Source organism: Plecotus auritus (assembly GCF_963455305.1).
Source record: "Plecotus auritus genome assembly, chromosome: 7".
Classification (NCBI taxonomy): Eukaryota; Metazoa; Chordata; class Mammalia; order Chiroptera; family Vespertilionidae; genus Plecotus; species Plecotus auritus.
In genome coordinates, this window is record NC_137774.1 from 66650206 (window position 1) to 66665985 (window position 15780).

The 15780-nt window shown below is 48.1% G+C and overlaps 1 protein-coding gene across 2 annotated transcripts; it reads left to right on the forward strand.

Moving 5' to 3' along the window:
* Positions 1 to 9332: 9332 nt before the first annotated feature.
* ZNF688 (zinc finger protein 688) lies at positions 9333 to 12662 on the forward strand. Of its 2 annotated transcripts, XM_080677854.1 has the most exons (3): positions 9333 to 9857; positions 10160 to 10273; positions 11013 to 12662. In XM_080677854.1, exons 1-3 carry the CDS (start codon positions 9335 to 9337, stop codon positions 11549 to 11551), a joined length of 1176 nt encoding a protein of 391 aa, XP_080533980.1. In that variant the 5' UTR covers positions 9333 to 9334; the 3' UTR covers positions 11552 to 12662. The 2 variants fall into 2 exon arrangements, with proteins under 2 accessions (XP_080533980.1, XP_080533981.1); XM_080677855.1 differs by lacking the exon at positions 10160 to 10273.
* The last annotated feature ends 3118 nt before the right edge of the window (positions 12663 to 15780 follow it).

Here is a 15780-nt window from a genome sequence, read left to right on the forward strand (position 1 = left end):
TCAGGCCCCAAACCCGCTTTTATCTCTTGGGTGGAAGGAGAGGTGGAGGCGTGGAGGTCCAGGATCCGGAGGGTGAGAGTTTAGCAACTGTCCGCGGAGGCGAGGGAAAGGGAAAGGCCACACAGGTGCTTCACTTCAAACCCCAGTATGTGAACTTTGAGCACCCTCCTCTCCACTGGAGCCTCAGCACACACTGCTCCCTCTAAAGCCCATTGTGCCTCCCTGCTCCTTATCTCCAGAAAAGTTCTCATCTCACTGCCAAGTGGCTCAACAGAACAGCAACACTGGGACTTCCAGTGCCACTTAGTCATCCTGGACAACCCCAGTTTAATGCCAAATAGTTTGAGCTTCCAAGGAAGATAAGGGGAAGCACATGTAATCTGATTTTTTGTTGTGTGATATAATGAAGACAAATGTTCCTTTGGATATTAATTATGTGGATCACAGTGTAATGGATAATGCCATTCATCAGAGATTTAAAAAAGGAAAGTTATTTTGCCTGCAGGCATAATCCTATATAATAATCCTATATAATAAAAGGCTAATATGCAAATTGATGGAATGGCAGAATGACCAGTCGCTATGATGCACACTGACCACCAGGGGGTAGACACTCAATGCAGAAGCGGGGCTCAAGGCTGGTGAGCGCAGCAGCAGCAGTGCTAAGGACCCCTGGGGGAGCAGGCTTAAGCCCGCAGGCTGACAGCCCCCCACCCAGGAGTCCTGGACTGCAGGAGGGTACAGGCCGGGCTGAGGGACCACCCCCTCCAGTGCATGAATGTTGTGCACTGGGCCTCTAGTGTCATAATAAATGTCTGTTCCCAGAAGGTGTTTCTGTGGAAGCTAGACAGCAGTCCACATGTAGACTTTATAATGATGGCCTTCAGTGGCACCTGGGGAGGTCACTTAATGTCCTTTTTGCAAGAGGATTATAAACAGGTTCTGGATTGTAAGCTCTATGAAGGCTGGGACCATCACCACCCTCAATGCCTGAGACAGAGTAGGGGCTTACTATTTTGTCTCCACCATTTATTTCCAGTTTTCAGGGCTTTCCTGTGTTAACCTCCAGACAATGAAATTTGCTTTTACTCTAGGCTAGCTTTCAGGGCCTGCTGAGACCCCTATCTTTGAGCCTTACTCCCATGGGGTCATATACTCAGCTATTCATGCTGCCTCCCAGGGCAGGTCATGTTCTGGAACATGCTGCTAAGTTTCAAGTTTTATCCTTTTCCCTGTCTTGGGATCCAGGGATGGGACTGAGGAAAGAAGGGCTGAAGAGTCCAAAAACAAAAAGAGATGGAGCATGGGAGTGCCTCTCAAGGAGAGGCTGCCATCCAGAACACCACCTGGCCTCAGTCACAGAGCTGCCTGCCCACAGCTCTACTGGAACTCAGGTGGAGCTCCATTGAGCCGTGGCTCAAGGACACGCCAACCCACAGACCACCCTACTCTTGCCTAGACTCTGGCTACAACTTCAGGCATCCCTCCCTCCACAAGTGGGTCTAGTTTGGGGAGCAGTCCTTCCTCTGACCAGTGTCAAACCTGTTTCTCCCAGTACAAGTACCTGCTCTAGCATAATTCATCCACACAGATGAAAAGCCCTACTCCTGCCTATTGCGCGATGCTGCTGCCAGAGGGCTTCCCTGGCCATCCACAGGCAGGCTCACACTGGGGAGAAGCCCTACCAATGCCCAGACTGCAAGAGTCACTTCACTGACCCCTAGCTGCTGGCCATCCACCAGCACAAGCACACAGGCGAGAAGCCCTACAGGCATCCTAAATGCAGCCTCCGTTTTGCCTACAGGTACCTCTCTGCTGGCTCCACAGGTGCACACACACAGGCGAGAAGCCCTACCCCTGCCCTGACTGTGGCCTCTGCTTTACCTACTCTTCTCCTCCGTCATCAGCACGTCCACTCTAGCCGAGTGTGGGGAAGGCTTCAAGCGCAAGTATGGCCTGGAAGACCGTCAGTGGGTCAACCCCTCTGACAAGAGCCCAAGTGGCAGCAGCCTGTAGTGGGGCTTTCAGAGCCAATCCTGTTTTGGGAGGCCAGGATCCCCCAGTTAATTTCTAGTACTTTCCAGATCTACTTCAAGAGTGTTAGGTGATGGAACTAATGAGATGATTAGAGTTTCCTCTGGAAAGAAAGAGGCAAGGCTTATGTGTTTGTGGGGTAAGGAAAGGAAGTGGGCATTTAGGGGAAACAAAGCTCTGTGCGAGGAAATGAGCAGAGGTGAGGGGCACAGAGAAGGTCCTTTGGAAGAGGAGGCTGCAATCTGAATGACTGCCTGAGAACTAAACCCATGTTCTGAGGTTCCTGCTCCCACTTCCAAGTCCCAGTTGGGGTTACTTCACTGCAAACCATTCACCTGGCTTTTCTTTCTGGATTTTTCTCTCCCTTAGAGCATTCTGGCCTGTATCTCCCCGGTTCCTCAGAGATGGGGTCCTTTAGATGTGAAAAACAATTAAAGGAGCTGGTACCCACTCTAGAGATGCCCTGGAACAGAGGGCACACTTTGGGCCTGTCCCCACTGGGGAAAGCTCATCCAAGGATTCTGCCTTTTAATCAGGGCAAGTGAAATATCTGGCAGGCAGACACATGCAGTACAAGCCATTGTTGGCACTCTGGTCTTACAGATCTAGAGGTGGCCACAGAGAAAAAAAGGCTTCAGGTGGGGAACTCTCCTGCCCCAAGCTCACTCTGCACACAGTGTGCAAAAGTATTAAGCTTAATGAATATAAATGTAAATTTTCCCCAAAACATTTATGAATTAGTGTTTGCAGTGTTTTTTCTTCTTCACATATCTGCATGTTTCCTGGATTTTATTTTATTATTATTATTTTTGTTTTGTTTTGTTTCCTGGACTTTACGTCTTCTCAAGGTATTCTTGGGCCACAGCATCTGGAAATATATAATGTTAGGGACTTAAAAAAAATAATTACTTGAGCCCTAGCTGGTTTGGCTCAATGGATAGAGCGTCATCCTGTGGACTGAAGGGTCCCAGGTTCGATTCTGGTCAAGGGCGCATGTCTGGGTTGCAGGCTCGATCCCCAGTATAGGGTGTGCAGGAGGCAGCCAATCAATGATTCTCTCTCATCATTGATGTTTCTCTCTCTCCCTCTCTCTGAAATCAATAAAATATATTTAAAATAATAATAATTACTTGTAATTAAGAGTTGAAATCAAGCATAGTATCTTCAGTCTAATTTTTTCTATAATGTGTCAACAATTCCGATGTCTTTCTGACCCATTTAGATATGCTTGCCCTACTTTAGAACAAGACACTGCTGAAGGAATAAGCAAGGAGGTGGGTGAGAGTAAGCATGTCTGCATGCCAGGAGTGGCACGGGGTAACTCAAATACCTTTGAGAAAAAGACTGCTTCTCTGAACCCTTGGTTTCCAGATGATTCTTAATGGGAACTGGGTGTTGTTTTTACTTCACCACATAGCCTCTCCTTAATTAGTAGACCCAGACTCCAGGTTCAGCTCAGTCCCACCAGCTGGGTGGCTTTAAGCATATTATTCAACATTTCTGTACCTTAGTTGTCTTGCTTGTAAAATAGGGCTAATGTCACCTTCATAGGATCATCAGAGATAAAATATGTGAAGGTACCTTACACGTCTTTATAGTTTGAAGAACCAATAGCAGAGCTGTTCCCCAACACATTATAAAATTTGTCAAATGTTCAAAAGAGTTGAAAGAATTTTATGGTAAATACTCATGTCCATCACTTAGATTCTGCAGTTAACCTAGATTCTTTAATGTTGCTGTATTTATTTTATCACATGTCAGTACATCTATCCCTCTATCCATTCATTTATCCATCTTAATGAATTTCAAAGTAAGTTGCAGAAATTACACTTCACCCCTAAATACTTCAAAGTAAGACTGAGCTTTATATACAAGAAACTTTAGCTCTCCCTGAAAGTTCAGATGTACCGTTATTGACAAGTAAAATTTATGAACCATAATTATCTCCTGTATATTTTATAACTTCCATAATTATCTGATCAAAATTCTTGAACAAATATTTACAATTTGGTGGGCAATAAAGCAATTTGAAAGCAAGAGCATCTTTGTATTTTTATGATTGGCAGGATGAAAAACAGCCACATGACTTCAGCCACTTACAATGGAACAGTTTTAGTCTTGAAAGCTTGTGTCAATCTGACTAGTTAACAGTTTGTTGTTTAGCTCCCTCTTCATAAGTCTTTTCCGTCCCTAGTGCAAAGAGAATCAATTTACAACATAGTACCTGAGTAAACAAAAGTATTTTTTGGTTCACGTGAAATGCTTTATACTATCTCTTTAGGTAAAGTTGATCCTCCTGTTTAAAAGTATACTCTTTCCTGAGGACATATTTTTCCTTACTCCATTTCCACACTATTCACCATAATGAGTGCAATGAGGCACCTCCAGAACTCAAAGTTAAAGTTACAAAATAAGGAGTCTGGGATGGCGGCTGGCAGGACGGACGTGAGGGAGAGGAAGTGAGTGAGTGAGGGTATGAAAGGAGAGTGTGTGGATGTGCGTGTTGTGTGTGTTAGTGAGTGAGGGAAAGTTAAATTGCGCAGGAGCAGCAGCGGCTGGCAGACAGGCTCTCCTTGACAAGGAGAGACCACTGCTGCGGGCACTCCCCGGAGGGCGGGACTCTAGCACGGAGCCCACGCCATCTTGAAGGGGAGAACGGCCTTTTTTAGGAACTCATCAGCACCACCACCCAGACAGGCCTTGGAACTGCCCCGCGACCCAGCAGCCACTCCAGCCAAAATCCTGCTACCCCAGCTGCAGACCCACGGACCCTGGGACCTCCACCTCCAAAGGAGCACTGCTCAGCAGCACAAGACACCCATGAAAAACACACATGGTGTCAAAACAAGCCAAAGGAAAATCGTTTGGGCAAAAAAAAGAAAAAGGATCCCAAGTCAAATTTATAGAAAAGATTCCTTTATTAACTTTTGGTCGAGAATATGTTTGTATATTTTCAGAAAACACCTCCAAGACAATGTGGATTCCTGCAACAGAGAGGAATTGACAGGACTGCTCCAGCCATGAAGACAGAAGAGAAACAGTCCAGAGATGGAAGATGCTGACAATGCCTCGCCATACTAGCAGTCAGCAGCTGTGCGTCGCAGCAGGTTGCCCAGGACCAAACCAGAGAGGGTCGGACCTGCATCACCACCATTTGTCCACCATCCAGAACTGAAATATCATTGCTGACATGTACACATAAGGAACTGTCTGACATTGAAATTGGGACTCAAAAGAACTGTTGGCCCAGAAAGAAACTCACTACAGACTGATTCATTTGCCTCCCAGCATAACCATTATTGCTTGTCTCATTTTCGGTTCTTATAAGTGTATTTCTAGTATCACATGATCTCACTCATCTAGGGGAAATAATGAACAACATAAACTGATAAACAAAAACAGACCCAGAGACAGGGAAGCATCGATGAAACTGTCAAACCTCAGAGGGAAAGTAGGAGAGGGGGGTAAGGGGGGGAGATCAACCAAAGGACTTGTATGCATGCATATAAGCCTAACCAGTGGTCACGGACAACAGGGGGGTGGGGGCATGCGTGGGGAGGGGTTTGGGATGGGAATGGGGGGATGAAGACAAATATGTGATACCTTAATCAATAAAGAATTTAATAAAAAATAAATTAATTGGGAAGATTAAACAATAAAAAAATAAAAAAAATAAAGTTACAAAATAAGTATATGACTGTAGAAGCTAAATCAGCAGAAGTCACACTTTAGCCAGAAAGTATTCCTGGTTAAAAACAAACAAACAAACAAACAAACAAACAAACAAACCCAGCAAGGGTATGACCAGAAAATATAAAGACCAAAAAGGCACTAGCTTGATCAGCAAAGGACATTCCTGAACACAAAGGGGAGACTCAGCATGTGCTAGAGAGCCAAGCAAGAACTGGTCCCAAGACCAGACTGTGGGCTGCCGCCAATGGAGACCTTGTAGGTCTTGTTGTTATCTCCAGTGACCAACCCCATGCTGAACAAATGCCGTCTGGCATCCTGACTCATTACAGCAATATTCCACACATGGGGATGAAGACATCTAGTACTTACGGTCCAATGCCACAATTCATTAAGACGAACCATCTTAACTAAAATACAGGATGATGTTGAGTGTAGGAAAGAGAGGCCACACCCAGGAGAGCAGGAAGGGAAGACCCTGCATGGCAGCTGAGGCTGACCCCACTTTGGAAAGAAAGGACTGAGGTCTCTAAGGAGAAGGTTCCCCAGGGGGAAAATGGGGATTTGAGATTTGATGCTGTCCTAAGTAATTTGCAACAAGTTCAAGAAGCAGAGCCCTAATCCGGTTTGGCTCAGTGGATAGAGCGTTGGCCTGCGGACTCAGGGGTCCCAGGTTCAATTCTGATCAAGGGCACATCTGGTCGATGTTTCTCTCTCATCGATGTTCTGACTTTCTATCCTTCTCCCTTCCTCTCTGTAAAAAATCAATAAAATATATTTTTTAAAAAGCAGAAAAGGCAGATATTATGAGGAAAAAAATTAGAAAATTCAAGGAAAGCAAAGTGATCATGACAATTATAATACAATAATGTATCAAATCAACATGTACACTTTAAATTTACACAATATTATATGCCAAATATATTTCAATTTTTAAAAACCACAACAGTTGACAAGAAAGGAAATATACTGATTATTTATTTATTTATTTATTTTTTAAATATATATTTTATTGATTTTTTACAGAGAGGAAGGAAGAGGGATAGAGAGTTAGAAACATCGATGAGAGAGAAACATCGATCAGCTGCCTCTTGCACACCTCCTATTGGGGATGTGCCCGCAACCAAGTTACGTGCCCCTGACCGGAATCGAACCTGGGACCTTTCAGTCCGCAGGCTGACGCTCTATCCTCTGAGCCAAACCGGTTTTGGCGGAAATATACTGATTATTGATTCAGTTTGTGAAGATGAAAAGTTCTGGAGATGGGTAGTGGTGATGGTTGCACAACAATATGAATGTATTAATACCACTGAACTGTACACTTAAAAATTGTTAAAATGGTAACTTTGTTATGCATTACCACAATTTTTTTAAAAAGGCATGAAGCCCTAGCCAGTTTGGCTCAGTGGATGAAGTGTCAGCCTGCAGACTGAAGGGTCCCAGGTTCGATTCCGGTCAAGGGCACATACATGCCGGGGTTGCAGGCTCTCTCCCAGTAGGGGGCGTGCAGGAGGCAGCCTATCAATGATTCTCTCATCATTGATGTTTCTCTCTCCCTCTCCCTTCCTCTCTGAAATCAATAAAAATATAATTTTAAAAAAAGTTTGCAGAGTCCTAGCTGGTTTGGCTCAGTGGATAGAGTATTGGCCTGCGGACTGAAGGGTCCCAGGTTCGATTCTGGTCAAGGACATGTACCTTTGGTTGCATGCACATCCCCAGTAGGGGGTGTGCAGGAGGCAGCTGATCGATGTTTCTCTCTCATCGATGTTTCTAACTCTCTCGCCCTCTCCCTTCCTCTCTGTAAAAAAATCAATAAAATATATTAAAAAAAAAAAAAGTTTGCAGAAAAAAAAAGTTTGCAGGTCCAATCCCCCGTTGGGGCACCTATGGGACAAACTCGAATGTTCAAAGCAGTACTAGATAAGAGGTGGAAATCCAAATGTCCACCTCCATCAACAGATGGGCAGTAGGATATAGCCATGCAATGGCATATTATTCAGCCATAAAAAGGAATGAAGTACTGACACATGCTAAAGGCAGAAGCCAGAAGGAAAGGCCACACATAGTGCATGGCTCCATTGATATGGAATATCCAGGAAAAGCAGATCTATAGGGACAGAAAGCAGATTAGTGACTGTCACGGGCTGCAGGAAGGGGAGAATGGGAGTGGCTGTTCAATGGGTAGGTAGGTGGTTTCCATGAGGGGTGATGCAAGTAATGACTGGTTTACACTGTAAATGTACTAAATGCCACTGAATTGTACAGGTTTTTTAAAAAATATATTTTATCGATTTTTTACAGAGAGGAAGGGAGAGGGATAGTTAGAAACATCCACGAGAGAGAAACAACGATCAGATCAGCCGCCTCCTGCACACGCCCCCATTGGGGACCTGCCTGCAAGCAAGGCACATGCCCCCGACGGGGACCGGGACCGGAACCGAACCTGGGACCCCTGAGTCCGCAGGCCAACGCTCTATCCACTGAGCCAAACCAGCCAGGGCTGTATTGTACAGTTTTATTTTTTTTTTTAAACATATTTTATTGATATTTTACAGAGAGCGGAAGGGAGAGGGATAGAGAGCTAGAAACATCGATGAGAGAGAAACATCGATCAGCTGCCTCCTGCACACCTCCCACTGGGGATGTGCCCGCAACCAAGGTACATGCCCTTGACCGGAATCGAACCCGGGACCCTCCAGTCCGCAGGCCGACGCTCTATCCACTGAGCCAAACCGGTTTCGGCTATTGTACAGTTTTAAATGGCTGATGTGTAATGGTTTATGTGACGTGTATTTTACCACAATAAAAAATTGTGCAGAAGGAAACATTCAGGGGTCACGTCAATGTCCTATATCTTGTTGGGGGTGACTGATGGTTAATATGGTTGTATATGTTTGTCAAAACTTGGCCAATTTTACACTGAAGATCTGTGCATTTTACAGTATATACAATGAAATTAAAATTAATAAAAAGCTTAAAGTAGTTGCCTTTTGGAGACTAGAGGGAAAGGGTACAGGGAACAGATTTTTTCATTACAAAAACTTTTTAAAAACCATATGCATTAATTCATTTGGAAAAAAACGAAAATATATAACAATTTCCCCATTCCAATTCGAACTTCAGCAAACACATTCCTTCGCTCGCTGAGGGAGCCGAGCCGAGCGCGCAAGGAGTGGGTGGCCCCGCAGCCTTGGGCCCGGCTGCCTTCCTACCCGGTGTCTCCGCGTCTGGCCAGGGTGTGAGCGGCTTCCCGCGGGGTTGGGCGCCGGGTCTCGCCGCCGGGAGAAGCGGGGAGAAGACCGTCGGGCTCACCAGCCCGGACTCCACAAATGGCTGGTCCGGATCGGTTCCAGAGCCAGGCAACCGGAACTCCGGGCGCGGGCCCCTCCCCAACGGCTGCCTGCCCGGCCCGCGGCGCCGCCTCCTGCGCTCGGGCCAATCACCGCCGCTGGGCCGCTGCAAAGGGCGGTGCTGCCCGCCGCGGCCCGTCCATCTTTCTTGAAGGCAAGAAGGCTCCCTCACGACTCCCCTCCGTTCCGTCTTCCCCCTAAAAGCGGCCATTTTATTTGAGGGCAAGTGGACGAGGAGACTGAGAAGGCAGACGGGCGCCATGTTTGATGTGATCAAGGGAGCGGCCGCGACAGCTGAAGCCAGGATGTGGCCCTGTTTTCGGAAGGCACCTTCCGGGTCACTCGGGTGTCTATGGCCACGCTGCCAAGAAGTGAATAAACACCGAGGGGTTGGTGGGTCCCTGTCAGAATCCCCGAGTCCCCAGCAGCCAGTCCCTGCGACTTCGCTTCCCTCGGCGGCGTCCGGACGCCCAGGCTGGAGGGGCCGCGGCCTGGGGAGCGGGCCTGCGGACGGCGAGGCGGAGCCGGGAGCGGGGAGGCGGTGGCTCTGGGGGCCCGGCGGCCGCAGCTCGGGGCTGGGAGACCCCATGGCGCCGCCCCCAGCCCCGCTCCCGGCGCTGACAGCTGGGGCGACCCGGCCTGGTTGCCAGAAGCCGGGGTCCGTGAGCTTCGCGGACGTGGCCGTGTACTTCTCCCCGGAGGAGTGGGGGTGCCTGCGGCCCGCGCAGAGGGCCCTGTACCGGGACGTGATGCGGGAGACCTACGGCCACCTGGGCGCGCTCGGTGAGGCCGGGTCGGAGCCCCCCTCCTCCTTCACTGGGGTTCACAGAGATGATAGAGGGACTCGGAGGTTTGTGAGCCCTAATCGCGCACTATCCCACCAACAGCACCAGCCACCGCCTATTCCCAGGGCCTCAGGTGCCCCGTGGGAGCTCTGCCACCCGCGTCCGCTTCCTGCAGGCAGGGAGCATGGAGGCTTATCCACGTGGAACTTAAGTTCTGAGGACGCGCCCTCACCCTGGCAGGGGGATGCCATCTTCCCAGGGCAGCCTCTCAGGCCTGCACTGTGATCCGTTCTCTCCCAGGATTCCCAGGCCCCAAACCAGACCTCATCTCTTGGATGGAACAGGGGAGTGAGGCTTGGAGCCCTGCCGCCCAGGATCCTGAGGAGGGGGAAAGCGTGGGAGGAGCTATGCGAGGTGAGGGATTCCCAGGTCTCCCCCCACCTGGCACTCGGGGCTTCCTGTCTAGCAATGTTGTTATTTTCAGATCCCCACTCCCAGCATCCCTAAAGGAATGAAGGAGCCATGTGCTGGGTAATAGAGGAAAGGAGGCAGACCTGGTACAAAGTTTTCAGAACTTGAGAGTCATCATGTTGAGACCAGAGTAGGGAACTCAGGAGCCCAAATTCAACACTCAGGTTTCCAGGTCCTTGTGGTAGAAACACCACCCATTCTCCCTTTTTCAGGACCAACTAGAATCCCCTAAGAATAGATGTGACTTCAAATACGCCTTTCACGTTCCTCAAGCAAAGCGAAGTAGTACATGAGGAAATGCCCAGCAACGACAGCCTGGCTCTTCTCCCCTTCCCGTCCCTAGCAGAGTTACCTCCAGCAGATAGGGTCCCTCTCTAAAGCTCTTACCCCACAGAAAACGGAGAAAACACTATAATAGCTACTGCGCGTGGAGCATTTACTACGTGCTTAACGTGCTCCCACTGATTTAATCGTTCCAACAGCCTTGTAAAGGGGTCATGATTCGCATTTGACACGTGAGGAACCAAGGCTTAAAAGATTTGGACTTGTTTACTGTCCTTCAAAGCCTGTGTGTTGATCACTGTGTAGTATTTCTCTGGCACGTCTTTAAGTAAAAGCACCCTATAACCTGAGACAGTCTAGCAAATGTGTTTTAAAATGTATCTTGATTCTTGTTTCCCAGGAGGTGCCCCAAACAAGAAGGAAGAGGAACCCGAAGCAGTGCCAGGAGCCAAGGAACCCAGAAAGACTCCTGGGAAGGATAGGCCCGGGGAGCTGGTGAAACACAACCCTGACTGGGCCCTCAGCAAGGCCTCGGCGAGAGCACAGCCGCCCACGCCCACACCCACGCCCACGAAAGCGGCCTGGGACCCGCGCACAGGGGCGCCGCCGCCAGCCCCGATGCCCAGCCGGGGCTCGCAGGTCCGCCAGCGGCGCCATGCGTGTGCAGACTGTGGTCGCCGCTTCACCTACCCATCGCTGCTGGTCAGCCACCAGCGCATGCACTCGGACGAGCGGCCCTTCCCCTGCCCCGAGTGTGGCATGCGCTTCAAGAGGAAGTTCGCGGTGAACGCGCACCAGTGGACCCACCGCTCCTGCTCTGGGGGCCGCAGAGGCCGGAGGCCTGGGATCCGGGCTGTGCCTCAGGCCCCGGTTCGGGATGACCGGGACCCGCCCGTGTTGTTCCGGCACTACCCAGACATCTTTGAGGAGTGCGGGTGAGTGGCTCCCACGTGTGGGGTTGAGCCTGACCTCTGCGATAAGGACTGCCTGGGCCCTGACTCCTAAATCAGGGACTTGGGAACCCAAATTCATCCCTTGAGCTTCCTTCCAGGATCCCTCAGGTTTTCAAACATGTAAAAAGGAAAGTGCCTGTAAAGATTCAACTAGATTAAACTTGACACCCCTCTCCCGTTTTTCTAAAAAATGAGTGAGACGCTAGACTTTTCTCAGTGTTGTTTCAGTAGCAGGTGCAACCAAGATCTTTCCTGTCTCAAAAACCACCCTTGCTGCTTATCTGCATGAGAGGTAAATGCTGAGGACTAAGGCCTGGGGAAAGGGCCCCGATGGAGGGCGTGGTCAAGCCTGGCTAGCTGACACCAGCAGGGAGCCCGGGAGTGGGAGTGGGTGGAAAGAGCACAGAAGCCCAGCACCAATCTGGTCTCTGCACAGGCACAGCTGGTAAGTGGCGCCCTCCCAGCCTCACGCCCTCCCCAGCCTCACTCCCTCATCTGTAAAATGAGGATTATTAATGTCTACCTCAAGGGAAAGGGTTACTGTGAAGACTGAAATTTAAACAATATAGTATGTATGACATAGTAAATGTGCAATAAATGTGTTGAAAGAGTGAATTATGGACATTTTACACTTCAGAAAGGCTAAGGAGGCAGGACATGGATATCAATAGCCATGTTTTGCAGATGAGTAAACTGAGGCTCGTAGATTAAGTGATTTTTTTCAACATTTCATTGCTTTAAGACAGCAAAGTTGGAAACTGACACAGAGCCCAAATATTTCTACCACTTTTTCTGAGCAGTCAGTAGAACACAGGTCCCGCTCAGGTGAGAGTGAGGTGAGAGCTGAGATCTGGGCAGGAAGCCAGCAGGACAGCAAACAACAGCAACTACAGGAAGGTTTTTTGGTTGTGGCCAGCTAGCTCAGTTGGTTAGAGCATCGTCCGAATATGCCAAGGTTATGGGTTCTATCCCTGGCCAGGCCACCTACCAGAATCAACCAGTAATACATGGATAGGTGGAACAATGGGTCGATGTTTCTCTCAATGTATCTTGTCCTTTCTCTCTCAATCAATAAATTAATTTTTTTTAAAAAGTTATTTTGGTCCTTACTTCCCAGCCAGAGAGAGGCCTCCCCTTGGCGGGGTGGCTCCTCAGGATGCAGGGCCCAACCATGCCTGTCTGGGAGAATCTCAACAGGAAAACGGAGCCCTGCCAAAGCCAGTGACCTTTCACTCAGAAAGGTACAGCCAACACTCAGTGACCTTCTGCTGGAGAGACAGCTAGGTGATAAGGGAATCCTGGGCTGAGGAAGGCTGACTCCATGCTGTCATTCACAAGCAACACCTGAGGCCTCTGGGTTTTTGTGCTGGGCTCCAGGGACAGGCTGACTCAGAAAAGAGTGACCTGATCGCGGCTGTGATGAAGGATGTGCCAGAGGCACCACCTAACCCGTCCTGGTTGGCGATATACCAGGAACTGCATCTTGGAGGAGAGGGTTGTGCTTCCCATAGCACTAGGTGGTAATTGCTGTGTGGGGAGATTTTCAGGCAAAGGGAGCAGCAAGGGAGCCTTGTTTCATGAAAAGGCTATAAAATGGACACAGTGTGGAATAAAGGTAAGAGCCTGGTCTCTGGAGCCGGACTGTCTGGGCGCAGATCCTGACTCACTTGCTTTTTAGCTGTGCAGTCTCAGGCAAGTTACTTCTTCCCCCAAGTCACCTCTCTGTGCCTTAGTTTCTTCATGTATAAAACCTACCTCATAAAATAGCTGTAGGATTAAGTAAGATAATGTAAAAGATTACCTTGCATATTAGTATTTAATAAACACCTGGTTTTATTATTATTCTAATCAGTACAAAATAGTTTGTGAAGAGGACCAAAAGGAGACCTCGGCAGGTCTGAAACAAGGAAGGTTTCCTGGAGGAAGTGGTTTAAATTAGCCTTGAAGGATGAGAAAGATTCCAACCAGGATAGACCTGTATAAGGAACAGTAGTATGACTGAAACATAAACAACTAGGTAAAGTTTCTGGCCGGCGTGGCTCGGTTGGAGCATTGTACTCATACACCAAAGGTGGAAGGTTTGATTCCCAGTCAGGGCACATACCCAGGTTGCAGATTCCATCCCCAGTCAGGGTGAATCCAGGAGGCAACCATAGATGTCTCTCTCTCCCCGCCGCCTTCCTCTCTCTAAAACCAAATTTTATAAAATGTTCACCCAAGTATAATTTTTTTCCCATTGATTTTTTTAGAGAGAGTGGAGGGGAGACTGGAGGAGTGGAGAGAGAGACACACCGATTGGTTGCCTCCCGTTCACACACTGATCAGGACCAGGGATCAAGCCTGCAACCAGATATGTGTCCTTGATTGGGAATCGAACCCAAGACCCTTTGGACTGTAGGCCAATGTTCTAACCACTGATCAAACCGGTCAGGGCTCTAAAACCAATTAAAAAGAAAAAACTAGATAATGAATAACGGAAGATGCAGCAATGAGGGGGATGACAAGCTGGAAGAGCCAACAGATCCCAGCAGAGGAGCTTAAGGATTACCCTGAGGAGCCAGAGAAAGTTCTTAGCAGAAGCAGGGTTGTTTGATAGGTACTCTCAGAAGATGCCTTTGGCCCTGTCTGGTGTGGCTCAGTTGGTTGGGCGTCATCCGTGCACCAAAGATGTTGCTGGTTCAATTCCTGGTCAGGGCATATGCCCAGATTATGGGCTTGATCCCTAGTAGGGGTGTGCAGGAGGCAGCCGATTGATGTTCTGCTTGCACATTGATGTTTATCTTTCTCCCTCTCCCTGTCTCTGAAAATCAGTAAAGAAAAAAATTTTTTTTAAAGATGTCTTTGTAAATAGTGTAAAGTGTGACCTGTAGGAGGAGACCGGTTACTAAAGACCTGTTGGACATCTGCTCCCAGGTAGAGCTGATCAGGAGCTGGGACCAAGCTAAAGAGCAAGAAAATGTTGCTTCCTGACCTTGGAATTGGGAAGAAAGATACTCATGAGAGGTTTCTGCCATAGTATCTGCATGGCTCAGTGACTGCCAATATGAGCTGTGAACAAGTAAGTCCCAGAGGTTTCAAGCAGATAGCTGGAGCCAGGGAGCCTGACTGCTGGGCAAGGGGCAGTCAGGAGTGGGAGCGTGTGAAGGCCAAGGGGTGACCAGTACTGGGGAGGGGTGGGTCAAAGAGAAGGTGGAGCTGGAGAGGAGGTGCCACCAGGGAGCGGGGAGCAGAAGCAGGCACAGTGTGTCCAAGCACAGCACTGCCAACCAAGGTCAGTGCTATCTGCTTTCTCATTGATCTCTTTAACAGAAATCTAGTAAATATTTACCATGTACTAGGAACTATTTTGTGTCAGGATATAGCAGGGAAAACTGATAAAGGAATCCTCTTAGAATTTACCTCTGAGTGGTGGGAATTGGGGGGAGGCTAGTGATAAGCCAGTATATAAATAAGACAACGTACTGTATTGCAAATAAGCACTACAAAGGAACTAAAACAGAAGATGTGCTGAAAGTGCCTGTTGCAGATGGATACCCAGGCCGGACTTGGTAAGGACGAGACATTAAAAAAAAAGAAAAAGATTTTTATTAGATATTTTAGAGAGAGGGAGAGGGATAAAGAGAGAGAAACACCTATGTGAGAGCGATCACATCAATTGTCTGCCTCCTGCAAGGTCCCCACCTCCTGCATACCCTCCTTTGTGATCAGGGAATTGAATGGCAACCCTTCAGTGCAAAGGATGACACCTAACCAACAAAGCCACACCGGGGGAAGGGTACAGGTCACAGCTCTTGCTTGCCATGATGCAAAGTTTGGATTTATTTCTAAATATACTGGGAGGTCAGTGGGTTTTTATTTGCAGTAAAATATGCACAACAGAATTTACCACTGGAAAAATTTTTAAATATGTTTTTATTGATTTTAGAGAGAGGGGAAGAGAGAAACATAGATGTGAAAGAGACACATCAATTGGTTGCCTCCCACAAATGTCCAATCAGGGCTGAGGAATCCATCCTGCAACCCAGGTAAGTACCCTTGACCGGAAATCGAACCCGAAACCCCCAATGCTCTAACTACTTAGCAACACTGGCCAGGGCCTGAATGACATTTTTTCCCCATGACATGACCCCTAAACATAAGCCTCATATCTACTTTTCAATACTTATGACATCATAGCCCATCATTTAAAATGTTTCTCTTTACATTTATATGATA